The sequence below is a fragment of the Mobula birostris genome, chromosome 8, assembly GCF_030028105.1.
Source record: "Mobula birostris isolate sMobBir1 chromosome 8, sMobBir1.hap1, whole genome shotgun sequence".
NCBI lineage: Eukaryota > Metazoa > Chordata > Chondrichthyes > Myliobatiformes > Myliobatidae > Mobula > Mobula birostris.
In genome coordinates, this window is record NC_092377.1 from 163,810,869 (window position 1) to 163,826,287 (window position 15,419).

Here is a 15,419-nt window from a genome sequence, read left to right on the forward strand (position 1 = left end):
AACAGGGTGGATAAAACTCCTACTCCTTGCCGCCGGTAATCAAGGCGGCGCCGGAGTTGCTTTGTAGAGAAGGCGGCTCCGTTACGAATTGACAGTAACGAAGCACGGGGACAGTTCCAATTGCTTCCTATGTTGCGTCAGGAACATTTTAAAGGACGTACCCGCTTTCAGCGGTCCTCCGCAATATCCGTCCTTCGGATCTGTCCTTTCTCCGATTGGCGGGTGCGCCTGGCGAGCTCTCGAACTCGTGCTCTGATTGGCTCCTGTCAGTTACGACAGGTGTCGGCTCCCGTCCGCGACTTCCGGTTCCGGTGAGCGTCTCGGTGGTTTGTTCGGCGGCGGTGGCGATGCGGCGGGTGACGTTGTTCGTTAACGGGAACCATCGACACGGCAAGGTAGCGGAGGGCGGAGGGGACGAGGGGTGTGGAGGGAATGAGGGTGTGGAGGGGATGAGGGGTGTGGAGGGGGATGATAAGGTCGACAAGGCGGAGGGGACGAGGGGTGGTGTGGGGGCGGAGGGATAAAGGAGGGAAAGGAGGTGGAGTGGAGAGGAGGGATTGAGGGGATGAGGGGCTTCAAGCTACATTTATCATCAAAGTACATATGTGTCACTATGTACTTCCCTAGATGCATTTTGTTATGGGCGTTCACAGTAAGTACAATGAGACGTAACAGAATCAATGAAAAACCACACCCAATACGGACAAACAGCGTGCAAAAGACGACAACCTATGCAAATACATAGAGAAAGAAACAATAATAAATAAATAGACAATAAATACCGAGAACATCAGATGAAGAGTCCCTGGAAGTGTATCCATGGGTTGTGGGAACAATTCAATGATGGGGCGAGTGAAATTATCTCCCCTGGTTCAAGTGTCTGATGGTTGGGGGTAATAACTGTTCCTGAATCTGGTAATGTGGGTCCCGAGGTTCCTGTAACTTCTTCCCGATGGCAGCAGCGAGAAGAGAGCATGGCCTGGGTGATGCGGGTTCCTAATGTGGGAGGCTGCTTTCCTGCCCCAGTACTCCATGTGGATGTGCTCAGTGGTGGGGGAGGGCTTTACCTGTGATGGACTGGGCAGGATCCACTACTTTTCATGGGCATAAGTGTTTCCATATCAGGCTGTGATGCAAACAGTCAGTATAATCGCCACCACATAGCTACAGAAGTTTGTCAGATGTTTAGATGTCATGCAGAATATTCACAAGCTTCAAAGAGAGTAGAGGAGCTGTCATGCCTTCTTTATAATGACATTTACATGTTGGGCCCAGGACAGATTCTCTGAAATGATAACACCAGGAATTTAAAGTTGCTGGCCCTCTGCACCTCTGATCCCCTATGTGGACCTCTGCTTTCCTCCTGGTCGGTAATCAGCTCCTTGGTCTTGTTGACATTGAGCAAGAGGTGGTTGTTGTGGCACGACTCAGCCAGATTTTCGTCTCCCTCCTACGTGCTGATTCATCATCAACTTTGATTTGGCCTACGACAGTGGTGTCGTCAACAAACTTCAGCACAGCATTGGAGCTGTGCAAGTGTGAAGTGAGTAAAGCAGGAGGCTAAGAAGCCTTGTGATGCACCAATGCTGATGGAGATCGTGGAGGAGATGTTACCAATCAGAACTGACTGGGGTCTGCAACTGAGGAAATTGAGGATCCAGTTGCACAAGGAGGTAATGAGGCCAATATCTTGAAGCGTATTGATTAGTTATGAGGGGATGACGGTATTAAATGCCGAACTGTAGTTGATGTTTGTGTCTTTGCTGTCCAAATGTTCCAGGGTTGAGTGAAGAGCTAACGAAATGTCGTCTATGGATGACCTGTTGCTTCGGTAGGCAAATTGGAACAGATTTAAGTCTCTCCTCAGGCAGGAGTTGATATGTTTCTTGACCAACCTCTCAAAGCACTTCAGCACAGTGGGTGTAAGTGCTACTGGACGATCGTCAGTGAGGCAGGTTACCACTTTCTGCTTTGCACCAGTATCATTGAAGCCTGCTTGAAACAGGTGGATACCTCAGACTGCTGAAGCGGGAGGTTAAAGATGTATCAAGATGAGTCCACACTCAGAGCGGACAAGTAACATCTTGTATTCTCCTGGGTAGTTTCCAACCAGATAGCGTGAATGTGGATTTCTCCTTCCGGTAAAAATATTATTTTCTTCCCCTCTCCTCTTCTATTCCCCACTCTGGCCTCTTCACTCTTTTCACCTGCCTATCACCTCCCCCTGGGTCCCCTCCTCCTCCTCTTTCTCCTATGGTCCATTCTCCTATCAGATTCCTTCCTTTCCAGCCCTTTATCTTTCCTACACTTGGCTTCACCTATCACCTAGCTAATCTCCTTCCCCTCTTCCCCCACCTTTTTATTCTGGCATCTTCCCCCATCCTTCTCAGTCTTGATGAAGGGTCTTGGCTGAAAACGTTGACTGTTCATTCATTTCCATAGATGCTGCCTGGCCCGCTGAGTTCCTCCGGCATTTTGTGTGTGTTGCTTTGGATCTCCTGCATCCGCAGAGTTTCTTGTGTTTATGTTGAGCTTCATCTGTTGAAATTCCAGTGCAATCCATGGCTCTCCTTTTGGCTGTTCATAAGCTTTAGGTCATCCACAAATCCAGTAATTGTGGGTTGTATCCCAGGTCTTTGTCCGGGCAGCGTGCGCTTCACAAACCTGGCTGAATTGTTCGAGCAGGTGACGAAGGAAATTGATGAAGGTAGAGGGGTGGATGTGGTGTATGTGGATTTTAGTAAGCTATTCAACAAGGTTCCCCATGGTAGGCTCATTCAAAAGATCTCTCCAGGGTCCAGCACATAAATGTCATTGCGAAGAAAGCACGACAGCACCTCTACTACTTTAGTTGTTTGTGAAGATTTGGCATGACATCCAAAACTTTGACAAAATTCTATAGATGTGTGATGGAGAGTACATTGACAGGTTGCTTTATGGCCTCGTATGGAAATGCCAACGCCCTTGAGTGGAAAATCCTACAAGAAGTAGTGGACACAACCCAGTCCATCACAGATGAAGCCCTCCCCACCATTCAGCACAGCTGTGTGGAGTGCTGTCGTAGGAAAGCAGCGTCCATCGTCAAGACTCCACCATGCAAGCCATACTGTCGTCTTGCTGCTGACATCAGGAAGAAAATACAATATTGCTTATTTATTTATTACTTATTTTTGGATTTACACAGTTTGTTGTCTTTTGCACACTGGTTGTTTGTCTGTCATGTTGGGTGCAGTCTCTCATTGTGTTTCTTGTGAATGCCCACAAGTAACTGAATCTCAGAGTTGTATATGGTGAAATACGTATTTTGATAAATTCACTTTGGAAGTCGGGATGTATGGGATCCGGGAAATTTGGCCACATGGAATCAGATTTAGCTTGCCCAGAGAAGGCAGAGGGTGGTAGCTGACTGAACACTTGCAGTAAGGAATGAGTGGACTAATAAACAAACCACTGAGTGTATATCCTTTGTTAGTTCAGAGTGTGCAAACTCTGCATAACACTCAGGCGTGGTCCGAACAGACTCTATTGCGACACTTGGGCTGGTTTAAATGTTGATAATTCCCCTCCATCACACATTACAGCACAGTACAGGCTTGTTGGCCCACGATGTTGTACCGAACTCTTAACCTACCTGAGGATCCAGCCCTGCCCTCCCACACAGCGAAACGGTAGGGTAGCGGTTAGCGCCATGTTGTTCCAGCTGACGGTGTCACAGTTCAGAGATCAATTCCAACACCCTCTGTAAGAAAGTGTGTAACATCAGAACAGCGAGCTGCTGGTCTCTGCCCTCGTTGCAGGAGTGATCGCTGGTGAGGGAGAGCTTGTCTGAGCTGCTGGGTTATGGACTCTAGTTTCTGATGGACTCCAGCTTAAGGTCTCTTGGGGGGGGCTTTTGCTATTGCTTGCGTGGTGGTGGCAGGGTCTGGGGGCGGTGCTTTTGCTGGTGCAAGTGGGGGGAGGGTTGGTTCTGCTGCTTGTGAGGGGGAGGGGGGCTTCTGTGTTCTGATGTTACTATCATTCATTCTTTGGGATTTCTTGTTTCATGGATGTCTGTGAAGAGTAAGAATTTCAGACTGTGTACGGTCCATGTTCTCTGATATTAAATTGAACCATTTGTGTGTGGGTTTCCTCTGGGTGCTCTGGTTTCCTCCCACAGTCCAAATACGTACCGGTTAGTACACTAACTGGCCATTGTAAGTTGTCCTGTGATTAGACTAGGGGTTAAAATTGGTGGGTTGTTGGGCTGCACAGTCAGTGGGCTGGATGGGTCTGTTCCGCACTTAAATAATAATAAAAAATAGCTCTCTATTTTTCTATCATCCATGCGCCTATCTAAGTCTCTGAAATTCCCCTAACTTTGGATCAGTACTTTGTTTGCCATATTGTATTAGGAATTTGCTGTGGAGTTTTAACCTGACACACACCAAAAGACATGTACGAATAAAGAATTATATTAAAATATAAACTCAGTTAAAGTACGGACATGGAATAAGGTGTGCATAGATACAATCATGTATTTACTATGTAAACAACAAAAAGTAGTTTAAAGTATTTGCGTTCCATTGTTGTAATAGAGATGGGTTGGGGAGGTTGATTAGATTAGCTGTCTGAGGGTTAGAATAGTTTATGGTGTTGTTGAGGTTTTGTTTGATGAAGTGATGCATTGGCCCTCCCTGCTACTTCTGTTTTTTTCAAATCGGTGTATTTTCCCACACTCTACTCGACCTCCATGTCACTGGCGAGTGACATGCTCACTGCAGAAGCAACAATGGAGGAACTGGAGGGCCAGGGCTAGGAGCAATAGCACAGCTGTCTGCGAGGAAGGGTTACTCTGCCAACCGAGGCAAAGGATGTACCTCTGTGTCAAGGGCAGAATCCAAAGCTGGGGGCGAAGGACTTAGAGTCAGGGTGAAGGGTTTGTGGAATCTAGGCGGAGATGTTAGGAATGTGGGAAGAATATATAACAAAAATTAAATGTACATAAAGAGGTGGACACAGCTCAGACCATCACAGCAAAGCCTCCCCACAAATAAACACCTGTATAAGGAGTGCTGCCACAAGAAAGCAGCATCCATCATCATGGGCCCCCATCACCCAGCTCATGCTCTCATCTCGTTACTACCATTGGGCAGGAGCTACAGGAGCCTTGGATCCCGCACCACCAGGTTCAGGAACAGTTATTACCCCTCAGCCATCAGGTCCCGCACCACCAGGTCCAGGAACAGATATTACCCCTCAACCATCAGGTCCCACACCACCAGGTTCAGGAACAGTTATTACCCCTCAACCATCAGGTCCCACACCACCAGGTTCAGGAACAGTTATTACCCCTCAACCATCAGGTCTCACACCACCAGGTTCAGGAACAGTTATTACCCCTCAACCATCAGGACCCACACCACCAGGTTCAGGAACAGTTATTACCCCTCAACCATCAGGTCCCACGCCACCAGGGTCAGGAACAGTTATTACCCTACAACCATCAGGTCCTGCACCACCAGGTTCAGGAACAGTTATTACCCCTCATCCATCAGATCCCACACCACCAGGTTCAGGAACACTTATTACCCTACAACCATCAGGTCCCACACCACCAGGTTCAGGAACAGTTATTACCCCTCAACCATCAGGTCCCACACCACCAGGTTCAGGAACAGTTATTACCCCTTAACCATCAGGCTCCACACCACCAGGTTCAGGAACAGTTATTACCCCTCAACCATCAGGTCCCACACCACCAGGTTCAGGAACAGTTATTACCCCTCAACCATCAGGTCCCGCACCACCAGGTTCAGGAACAGTTATTACCCCTCAACCATCAGGTCCCGCACCACCAGGTTCAGGAACAGTTATTACCCCTCAACCATCAGGTCCCACACCACCAGGTCCAGGAACAGATATTACCCCTCAACCATCAGGTCCCACACCACCAGGTTCAGGAACAGTTATTACCCCTCAACCATCAGGTCCCACACCACCAGGTTCAGGAACAGTTATTACCCCTCAACCATCAGGTCTCACACCACCAGGTTCAGGAACAGTTATTACCCCTCAACCATCAGGACCCACACCACCAGGTTCAGGAACAGTTATTACCCCTCAACCATCAGGTCCCACGCCACCAGGGTCAGGAACAGTTATTACCCTACAACCATCAGGTCCTGCACCACCAGGTTCAGGAACAGTTATTACCCCTCATCCATCAGATCCCACACCACCAGGTTCAGGAACACTTATTACCCTACAACCATCAGGTCCCACACCACCAGGTTCAGGAACAGTTATTACCCCTCAACCATCAGGTCCCACACCACCAGGTTCAGGAACAGTTATTACCCCTTAACCATCAGGCTCCACACCACCAGGTTCAGGAACAGTTATTACCCCTCAACCATCAGGTCCCACACCACCAGGTTCAGGAACAGTTATTACCCCTCAACCATCAGGTCCCGCACCACCAGGTTCAGGAACAGTTATTACCCCTCAACCATCAGGTCCCGCACCACCAGGTTCAGGAACAGTTATTACCCCTCAACCATCAGGTCCCACACCACCATGTTCAGGAACAGTTATTACCCTATAACCATCATGTCCCACACCACCAGGTTCAGGAACAGTTATTACCCCTCAACCATCAGTTCGCACACCACCAGGTTCAGGAACAGTTATTACCCCTCAACCATCAGGTCCCACACCACCAGGTTCAGGAACAGTTATTAGCCCACAACCATCAGGTCCCACACCACCAGGTTCAGGAACAGTTATTACCCTACAATCATCAGGTCCCACACCACCAGGTTCAGGAACAGTTATTACCCCTCAACCATCAGGTCCCACACCACCAGGTTCAGGAACAGTTATTACCCCTCAACCATCAGGTCCCACACCACCAGGTTCAGGAACAGTTATTATCCCTCAACCATCAGGTCCCACACCACCAGGTTCAGGAACAGTTATTACCCCTTAACCATCAGGCTCCACACCACCAGGTTCAGGAACAGTTATTACCCCTCAACCATCAGGTCCCACACCACCAGGTTCAGGAACAGTTATTACCCTATAACCATCAGGTCCCACACCACCATGTTCAGGAACAGTTATTACCCCTCAACCATCAGGTCGCACACCACCAGGTTCTGGAACAGTTATTACCCCTCAACCATCAGGTCCCACACCACCAGGTTCAGGAACAGTTATTACCCCTCAACCATCAGGTCCCACACCACCAGGTTGAGGAACAGTTATTATCCCTGAACCATCAGGTCCCACACCACCAGGTTCAGGAACAGTTATTACCCCTTAACCATCAGGCTCCACACCACCAGGTTCAGGAACAGTTATTACCCCTCAACCATCAGGTCCCACACCACCAGGTTCAGGAACAGTTATTACCCCTCAACCATCAGGTCCCACACCACCAGGTTCAGGAACAGTTATTACCCCTCAACCATCAGGTCCCGCACCACCAGGTTCAGGAACAGTTATTACCCCTCAACCATCAGATCCCGCACCACCAGGTTCAGGAACAGTTATTACCCCTCAACCATCAGGTCCCACACCACCAGGTTCTGGAACAGTTATTATCCCTCAACCATCAGGTCCCACACCACCAGGTTCAGGAACAGTTATTAGCCCACAACCATCAGGTCCCACACCACCAGGTTCAGGAACAGTTATTACCCCTCAACCATCAGGTCCCACACCACCAGGTTCAGGAACAGTTATTACCCCTCAACCATCAGGTCCCACACCACCAGGTTCAGGAACAGTTATTATCCCTCAACCATCAGGTCCCACACCACCAGGTTCAGGAACAGTTATTACCCCTTAACCATCAGGCTCCACACCACCAATTTCAGGAACAGTTATTACCCCTCAACCATCAGGTCCCACACCACCAGGTTCAGGAACAGTTATTACCCTATAACCATCAGGTCCCACACCACCATGTTCAGGAACAGTTATTACCCCTCAACCATCAGGTCGCACACGACCAGGTTCTGGAACAGTTATTACCCCTCAACCATCAGGTCCCACACCACCAGGTTCAGGAACAGTTATTACCCCTCAACCATCAGGTCCCACACCACCAGGTTCAGAAACAGTTATTACCCCTCAACCATCAGGTCCCACACCACCAGGTTCAGGAACAGTTATTACCCCTCAACCATCAGGTCCCACACCACCAGGTTCTGGAACAGTTATTACCCCTCAACCATCAGGCTCCACACCAGGTTCAGGAACAGTTATTACCCCTCAACCATCAGGTCCCACACCACCAGGTTCAGGAACAGTTATTACCCCTCAACCATCAGGTCGCACACCACCAGGTTCAGGAACAGTTATTACCCCTCAACCATCAGGTCCCACACCACCAGGTCAGGAACAGTTATTACCCTCAACCATCAGGTCCCACACCACCAGGTTCAGGAACAGTTATTACCCCTCAACCATCAGGTCCCACACCACCAGGTTCAGGAACAGTTATTACCCCTCAACCATCAGGTCCCACACCACCAGGTTCAGGAACAGTTATTACCCCACAACCATCAGGCTCCTGAACTGGTGTGGATAACTTCACTCACCTCAGCTCTGAATTTATTCCATAACCTACAGAGTCACTTTCAAGTGAGTTTCTCAGAATTATATACTTTATTATTTGTGTTTTGCACATTGTTTGATTGTCAGTCTTTGTTGTTTATTGGTTTTCATAAATTCTATTGCATTTTGAATAAATTCATCTCGAGTATGTTATCAATTTAACTGATGTTTCGATGACAAACTCTGCCATCAGGGATGATGCCACGGCACGTCCAGCCCGGTGTTATTTATACGCCCGTTGTCCTTCTGTCCTGGTTGGTTAGTCCTTGTCGAATCAGGTTTCCGCTCTCTCACCCCTTGTTTACAATCGAATTCCAGTTCTTACTTGGAGTGAGACCTTCACAATGGCCATAGGATTGACTTCGGCACAAAGCTACTGTGCCACGCCTATGGCTTTTGGAACTGCCTGGTGAAGGAAGCCATTGAAATAAAACTGGAGGAAAAGAATTTAAACAAGACGAAGGTCTTGCTCTAAGTAAGTTTGATAAATTTACTTTGAACTTTGAAGAATGGGAATAATGTAAATGGATAGTTAATGATCAGTGTGAACTGATGGGCAGAAGGGCCTGTTTCTGTGCTGTATTCTCTGTGATTAAGACAAAGTATAAATGGTGAGAAGTAAGAGTTAGAGACTGGGCTGTGGTTTCCATTTTAGTGAGTGGTTTCCGCTTCAGTCAGTGGGAAAGGGGATATGCCTTTGCATCAGCGGCTCTGGCTGCTGTTTGGCATCCGAAACGCGTCTCAGTTCAGTGCTGAGCTTTATCCTCTCGTTTCCCAGCTGCCATCAGACGGGAGGTGCAGGAGCCTTGGGTGCCACACCACCAGGTTCAGGAACATTTGTTACCCTCCAACCATCAGGCTCCCTGAACCTGCGTGGATAATTTCACTCGCCTCAATTTTGAACTGATTCTACAAATGATCTCACTTTCATGGATTCTACGTCATAAGAACATAAGGAATAGGAGCAGGAGTCGGCCATCTGGCCCGTCGAGCCTGCTCCACCATTCAATAAGATCATGGCTGATCTGGCCATGGACTCATCTCCACCTGTCTGCCTTTTCCCCATAAACCTTAATTCCCCTACTCTGCAAAAATCTATCCAACCGTGTCTTAAATATATTTACTGAGGTAGCCTCCACTGCTTCATTGGGCAGAGAATTCCACAGATGCCCATGGTTCCTAGTCTAACTTTGCATTTTTGATGCCCCATATCTTTGAGTTGAAATTCCCTTGAAGTGATGAAGAGCCCTGCCTGTAATTGTCGGATGTAATTAATACCAGATTGTTCAAGCTTCCCTCCTGTGCCAAAAAACTGGCTATTCTTTGATATCACAGTAGTTTGGAGCTTCCCTTTGAGGATCCCAGGTACCTGCATTCAGTTCATTGCTCTCTACACCACCCCCCAGACCCCCAGTTTGGAGCTTTCACCAGTATAAACCTTGTTGGGGTTCTGCCTTTTGAGCTGTTGGTCACAAGCTAGTTAATTGCAGTGGAAGAATGTCATCAATTATCTGCTAGGGGAGGGGAACGTTGGCTCAGACCATGAGAGGCCTGCGTCTGGCATTTTCATGCCTTAATTTTCTGCTAATTATTGGTAAATTATCTTGATATTAGACTGTTTGGAGCTCTTTAAAATTTTGTTTTGATCCAACTAAGGCGGATTACTGAATATACACAGAAACGTGCCAACTGTGACGTGGTCTCCTCGGGAGTTTGCTGACTGTTGCTTCAGAGCAGCCATTTCAGAAACAATGAGTGTGAAATCCTGCTGGCCTCATGAGGTGCCAACCTTCAGTGCAAATGTGAAAGATCAGCTGGGCAATTATTCTCCCCCCCCCCCACCCCCAGCAGCCACGACCGAAAACAAAGCTGATCAAGTTCAAAGCTGATTACTGTGAGCAAATTGGCAGCTGCACTTGTCTCCTTTTCACTCGAGACTGCTCCTTGAAAGTAATTAACTGTCAGTAGAGAGCCACAGGGCGTTTTTAAGCAAGTGCAAGTTCTTTGTCTTTTGCTTCAGTTCCTGAGCAGTCTGGTTTGGGTCACCACTTTTGAACAGCTTTTCAAGTATCAGATTTTGCTGGCAACCTCTGAATTCCTCCTTCGATATGAATGATGTGTTCGGAATGCAGACCCCCAGCGTAGAAACAGTTGACCCATTGTATAGGCTGAAGTGCCTTTGACAGCAAACAGGAGAATTCTTTTGTGACTGGTCTTCCCTTTCTTTTGTCTTGCAGGTTGTGGCTGTGTACGGCGCTTTATCTGACCTGCTGTCCGTTGCCAGTAGCAAGCTGAGTATTAAGGCAGCCCACCTCTACAACGGGAAGGGTGGTCTCATAGACGATATTGCTCTGATCAGGTGAACCAATATTGCTTTGTGTCCAAAGAGAGTTCTCTCTTAGTTTGCCCTAGTGGTTGCCAATGAGGGTCTGACTACAATGTACACCGTAGCCAAGAAAGCTGATCAACACCTCTGCTTCCTCGGGAGGTGACAGAAATTTGGCATGTTCCTGTCAACCCTTACCAATTTTTATCGATGCACCACAGAAAGCATTCTGTCTGGATGTATCGTGGCTTGGTATGTCAACAGCTCGCACGCGACCACAAGAAAGTTGCAGACACAGCTCAGTGTGTCACAGGAACCAGCCTCCCCTCCACGGACTCTGTCTACCCTTCTCACTGCCTCAGTAAAGCAGCCAGCATAATCAAAGCCCCCCAGCCACCCCTGACAATCACTCTTCTTCCCTTTCCTATCGGCAGAAGTTACAAAAGCCTGAAAGCACGTACCACCAGGCTCAAGGACACTGTTATCAGACTCCTGAATGGACCTTTTGCACAATAAGATGGACTGTTGACCTCACAATCTATCTCGTTAATGATCTTGCACTTTATCCTTTACCTGCTTTGTACTTTTCCGGTAGCTTTTGCACTTTATTTTATATTGTTATTGTTTTAACCTGTAAGCCTTCTCTCCAAAGCCCCATAACCTTTGATGCCCTGATTAATCAAGAACCTATCAACCTCCACCTTAAATATATACCTGATGACTTGACCTACATTACCGTCTGTGGTGATGAATTCCACAGATTCACCACCATAATCTCTGTTCTAGATGCTGTCCTTCACTTCTGAGATAGTGCCCTCTGGTCCTATACTCCCCCACTATAGGAAACACCTCTCCATATCCACTCTATCTAGACCTTTTGATGTTCAATATGTTTCAGTGAGATCCCCCCCCCGCCCAAATGCTAGTCATATGTTAACTCTTTCGTTCCTGGGTTAATTCTCGTGAATCTCCTCTGGACCTTAGATAAGGGGCCCAAAACTGCTCTCAATACTTCAAGTGTGATCTGACGAATAATGCCTTATAAGACCTCTGCATTACATCCTTCAGGTCCTCTCAAAATGAATGTTATCATTATATTTGCCTTCCCTATCACCTCTGAGTTTTTAAATTTTCTCCCCATTTAGAAAATAGTCCACACATTTATTTCTTCTGCCAAAGTTCATGACCATGTACTTCCCTACACTATATTCCATCAAATGGCCAAATAGCATAATTCTGCTCCTGTGTCTTATGGCTTCAAAGGTTATGGGAAGAAGGCGGGAGAATGGGGTTAAATATCTGGCCAAGTATTTAAGGTGGGCTAAGTTGTTTAACAGTGTCTTAAAGCTGTCAATTGCTATGCCACTAATCTATTTCTCCTCTTCGATCAGAGATGACGATGTATTGTATGTGTCTGAAGGGGAGCCATTTATAGGTAAGTGGAACTGATTGATTCATCCTACTGAGTGGTGAACAGTTACGATAAATTGGTACCCTGTCATATCATGAATTAAATTCGAAGAATTTAATGATTGATTTCTTGGGCGGGGGGGCGTGGGGTCTTTATTCTGGGCATGTTTATTGCTAATTTCTGGGTACACTTTTAATTTTTAATTTTATTTTATTAACAGTACGGTAACAGGCTCTTCCGGCTCAATGAGCCCGCACGGCCCAATTACACCATCTAACCAATTAGCGTACTAACACATACATCTTCGGACTGTGGGTGGAAACCCACATGGTCACAGAAAGAAAGTACAGACTCCTTGCACACAGGGAAGGAATTGAACCTGGGCCGCTGATGCTGTAAAAGCAGTACATTAATGGCTGTTCTACTGTGTCGCCCTCATGGCCTTCTAACCAGATATTATGGAATTCGGCTCGTCGAAGTAGTCTCTTCCCTGGTGGACTTGAGATGATCAGTGGTGTTCTTATCGCTGGGTAACAGCTTTCAGCATTGTCTTCCAAATATCATTCCAGCCTTTAGCAGATTTATTGAAATTGTTTCTCCAATTGCATATGAGGGTTTAATGTCTTTTGTTTGCACTTCCAGTTCTGCAGCCATTAAAAAAGAACAGCGCGGACTTGCACAGTGCATTTCACAGCCACTGAATGTCCCAAAGCCCAAAAGACACAGGAACAGAATTAAACCATTCGGCCTGTCAAGTCTGCTCCACCATTCCATCATGGCTGATTTATTATCTCCCTCAACCTCATTCTTCTGCCTTCTCCCCGTAACCTTTATGCCCTTACTAATCCACTTTAAATATACCCAGTGACTTGGCCTCCCGCAGCCGCCTGTAGCAGTGAAATTCCACAGATTCACCATCCTCAGGCTCCACTGTAATGTAGCGGCTAGTGCAAGACTATTCCAGCTTGGGGCGTCGCAGTTTGGAGTTCAATTCTGGTGCCCTCTTTAAGGATCTTCTACGTTCTCACCATGGCTGCGTCAGTTTCCTCCAGATTCTCCAGTTTCCTGCCACAGTCCAAAGACGTACCAGTTGGTAGGTTAATTGGCCATTGTAAATTGTCCTGTGATTAGGTTAGTGTTAAAAAGGTGGGTTACTGGGTGGTGCGGCTCATTGGGGTCGGGAGGGCCTATTCCATGCTATATAACTAAATAGTAGGTAAGTAAATAGATAAATTATTTAATTTAATTCCAACCTCCTCACCTTTGTTCTAAAGGGACATCCTTGAATTCTGAGGCTGTACACTCTGGTCCAAGTCTCCGTACTATTGGAAACATCTCCACATCCACTGTGTTGCCTAAGTGTTTCAACATTTGTGAGGTCCCCCCTCATTCTTTTAAACTCCAGCGAGTATAGGCCCAGAACCATCAAATGCTCTTCATACGTTAACCCTTTAATTCCCTGCATTGGCAGTGAGGCTTCTATAATATTTTGTATCTCTGTTTATCCATTTCTTTGCTTCCATTCATGGCCTGTTTACAGCTCCTCTAGAATAGGCAGTGAAGTACTTGAAAATCTAGTTTATGCTGAAATTTTGCAACTGGTGCACCCACCTAGTCTCCACAGTAAAGCTCCCAAAAATGGCGATGTGATAACAAATAGGATGCTGTGTTTTATAATGGTTGAAGATTAAGTATTTGCCAGGCAACCTCCTCTCTTGAAACATTTGTTTAAAATAAGTACCATACCATTGTGAAACAGTTGTTCCATGAAATCTGCTAACTTGCATGGTAGTAGTAGGTAGAACAGTAGTGTAATGTCTTACAACCATCACTTATTGGGGTTTAGTTCCTGCTGGTGTCTCTAAGGACTTAGTACGTTCACCCCGTGATCGTGCGAGTTTCCTCCGTGTGCTCTGGTTTCCTCCTGCATTCCAAAGACGTAAAGGTTAGGGTTAACAAGTTGTGGGCATGCTATGTGGTGCGAGAAATGTGGTGACATGTGCAGCCTGTCCCCAGCACGTCCTTGGACGCTAATGAAACATTTCACTGTATGTTTCAATACACCATGTGACAAATAAATCTTATTGTACAATACTTTGCACTAGAGTATTAATTCTGTATACTTAACTGTTCCTTGTCTCTATAATTGGCTCACTTCACTGGTTTTCTCATCAAAATATTTGACCTGAACTTTGATTGAAGTTTTTAAAAACTTAATAAAGCTGAAGTTTAAGGCGACGTAGGAGAAGAGCAATGCTCATGGGCATGCGTCCTGTCTTTAAGCTGTTAGGGATGTTCTTTTAAGTAAAGTGTACCAAGAATGAAACATTTACTCTATCTCCTTGCTCTCCCCACGGCTATGACGTTTTGGTAAGTGCTGATGCATTGGTTAGGGAGAATCAGATAGAAATCCTCTCATAATCTACAAAAACAACAGCAAGCTGCCAGGTCAGCAGGAAAGGTCATTGTCTGCAGTCTACCATCACTGCAGGGCTTGTGTGTGTCCAGGACAAAGAACCTGGCATAAAAGTCATTGCTGACACTACCCACCATGCAGATTGCCTTCTCCAAAAGCTCCCTTCTGGAAAGCTCTATAGGGCTGTTAATACAAAAACTCCAAGACATTTTAAAAGATTCTTCCCCCAGGCAGTTAATCTGATCAACTATGTTCGTTAGCCAACTCCCACCTCCCCCTTTATTACCCCCTGTCACTGTAAACACATGAAACCAATTTTATAATGCTGCTTGCATTGTAAATACATGCTGTTATTTATGCACTTACGCACTTTTAGATTAGATTAGATTATGAGGACACGCAGTCCTCTTTTATTGTCATTTAGTAATGCATGCATTAAGCAATGATACAATATTCCTCCGGTGTGATATCACAAAAACACAGGACAGACCAAGACTGGAAAAACTAACACAAACCATATAATTATAACATATAGTTACAACAGTGCAACAATACCATAACTTGATGAAGAACAGGCCATGGGCACGGTAAAAAAGTTCAAAGTCTCTCGAAAGTCCCACATCTCACACAGACGGGAGAAGGAAGAAAACTCTCCCTGCCATGCT

The 15,419-nt window shown here is 46.4% G+C and overlaps 1 protein-coding gene across 5 annotated transcripts in view; it reads left to right on the forward strand.

The window, feature by feature from the left end:
* Nucleotides 1–233: 233 nt before the first annotated feature.
* LOC140201913 (BTB/POZ domain-containing protein KCTD9-like) overlaps nt 234–15,419 on the forward strand; it is a 46,699-nt gene continuing 31,513 nt past the window's right edge. Inside the window, exons 1-4 of one of the 5 annotated variants that reach the window (XM_072266705.1) lie at nt 303–395; nt 1,276–1,673; nt 10,839–10,960; nt 12,319–12,362. In XM_072266705.1, coding sequence (XP_072122806.1) covers nt 1,584–1,673; nt 10,839–10,960; nt 12,319–12,362 — 256 coding nt within the window. In that variant the 5' untranslated portion in view covers nt 303–395; nt 1,276–1,583. Of the gene's footprint in view, nt 396–1,275; nt 1,674–10,838; nt 10,961–12,318; nt 12,363–15,419 lie in introns of all 5 variants that reach the window. The other 4 variants (XM_072266711.1, XM_072266707.1, XM_072266708.1 and 1 more) reach the window with 4 other exon arrangements.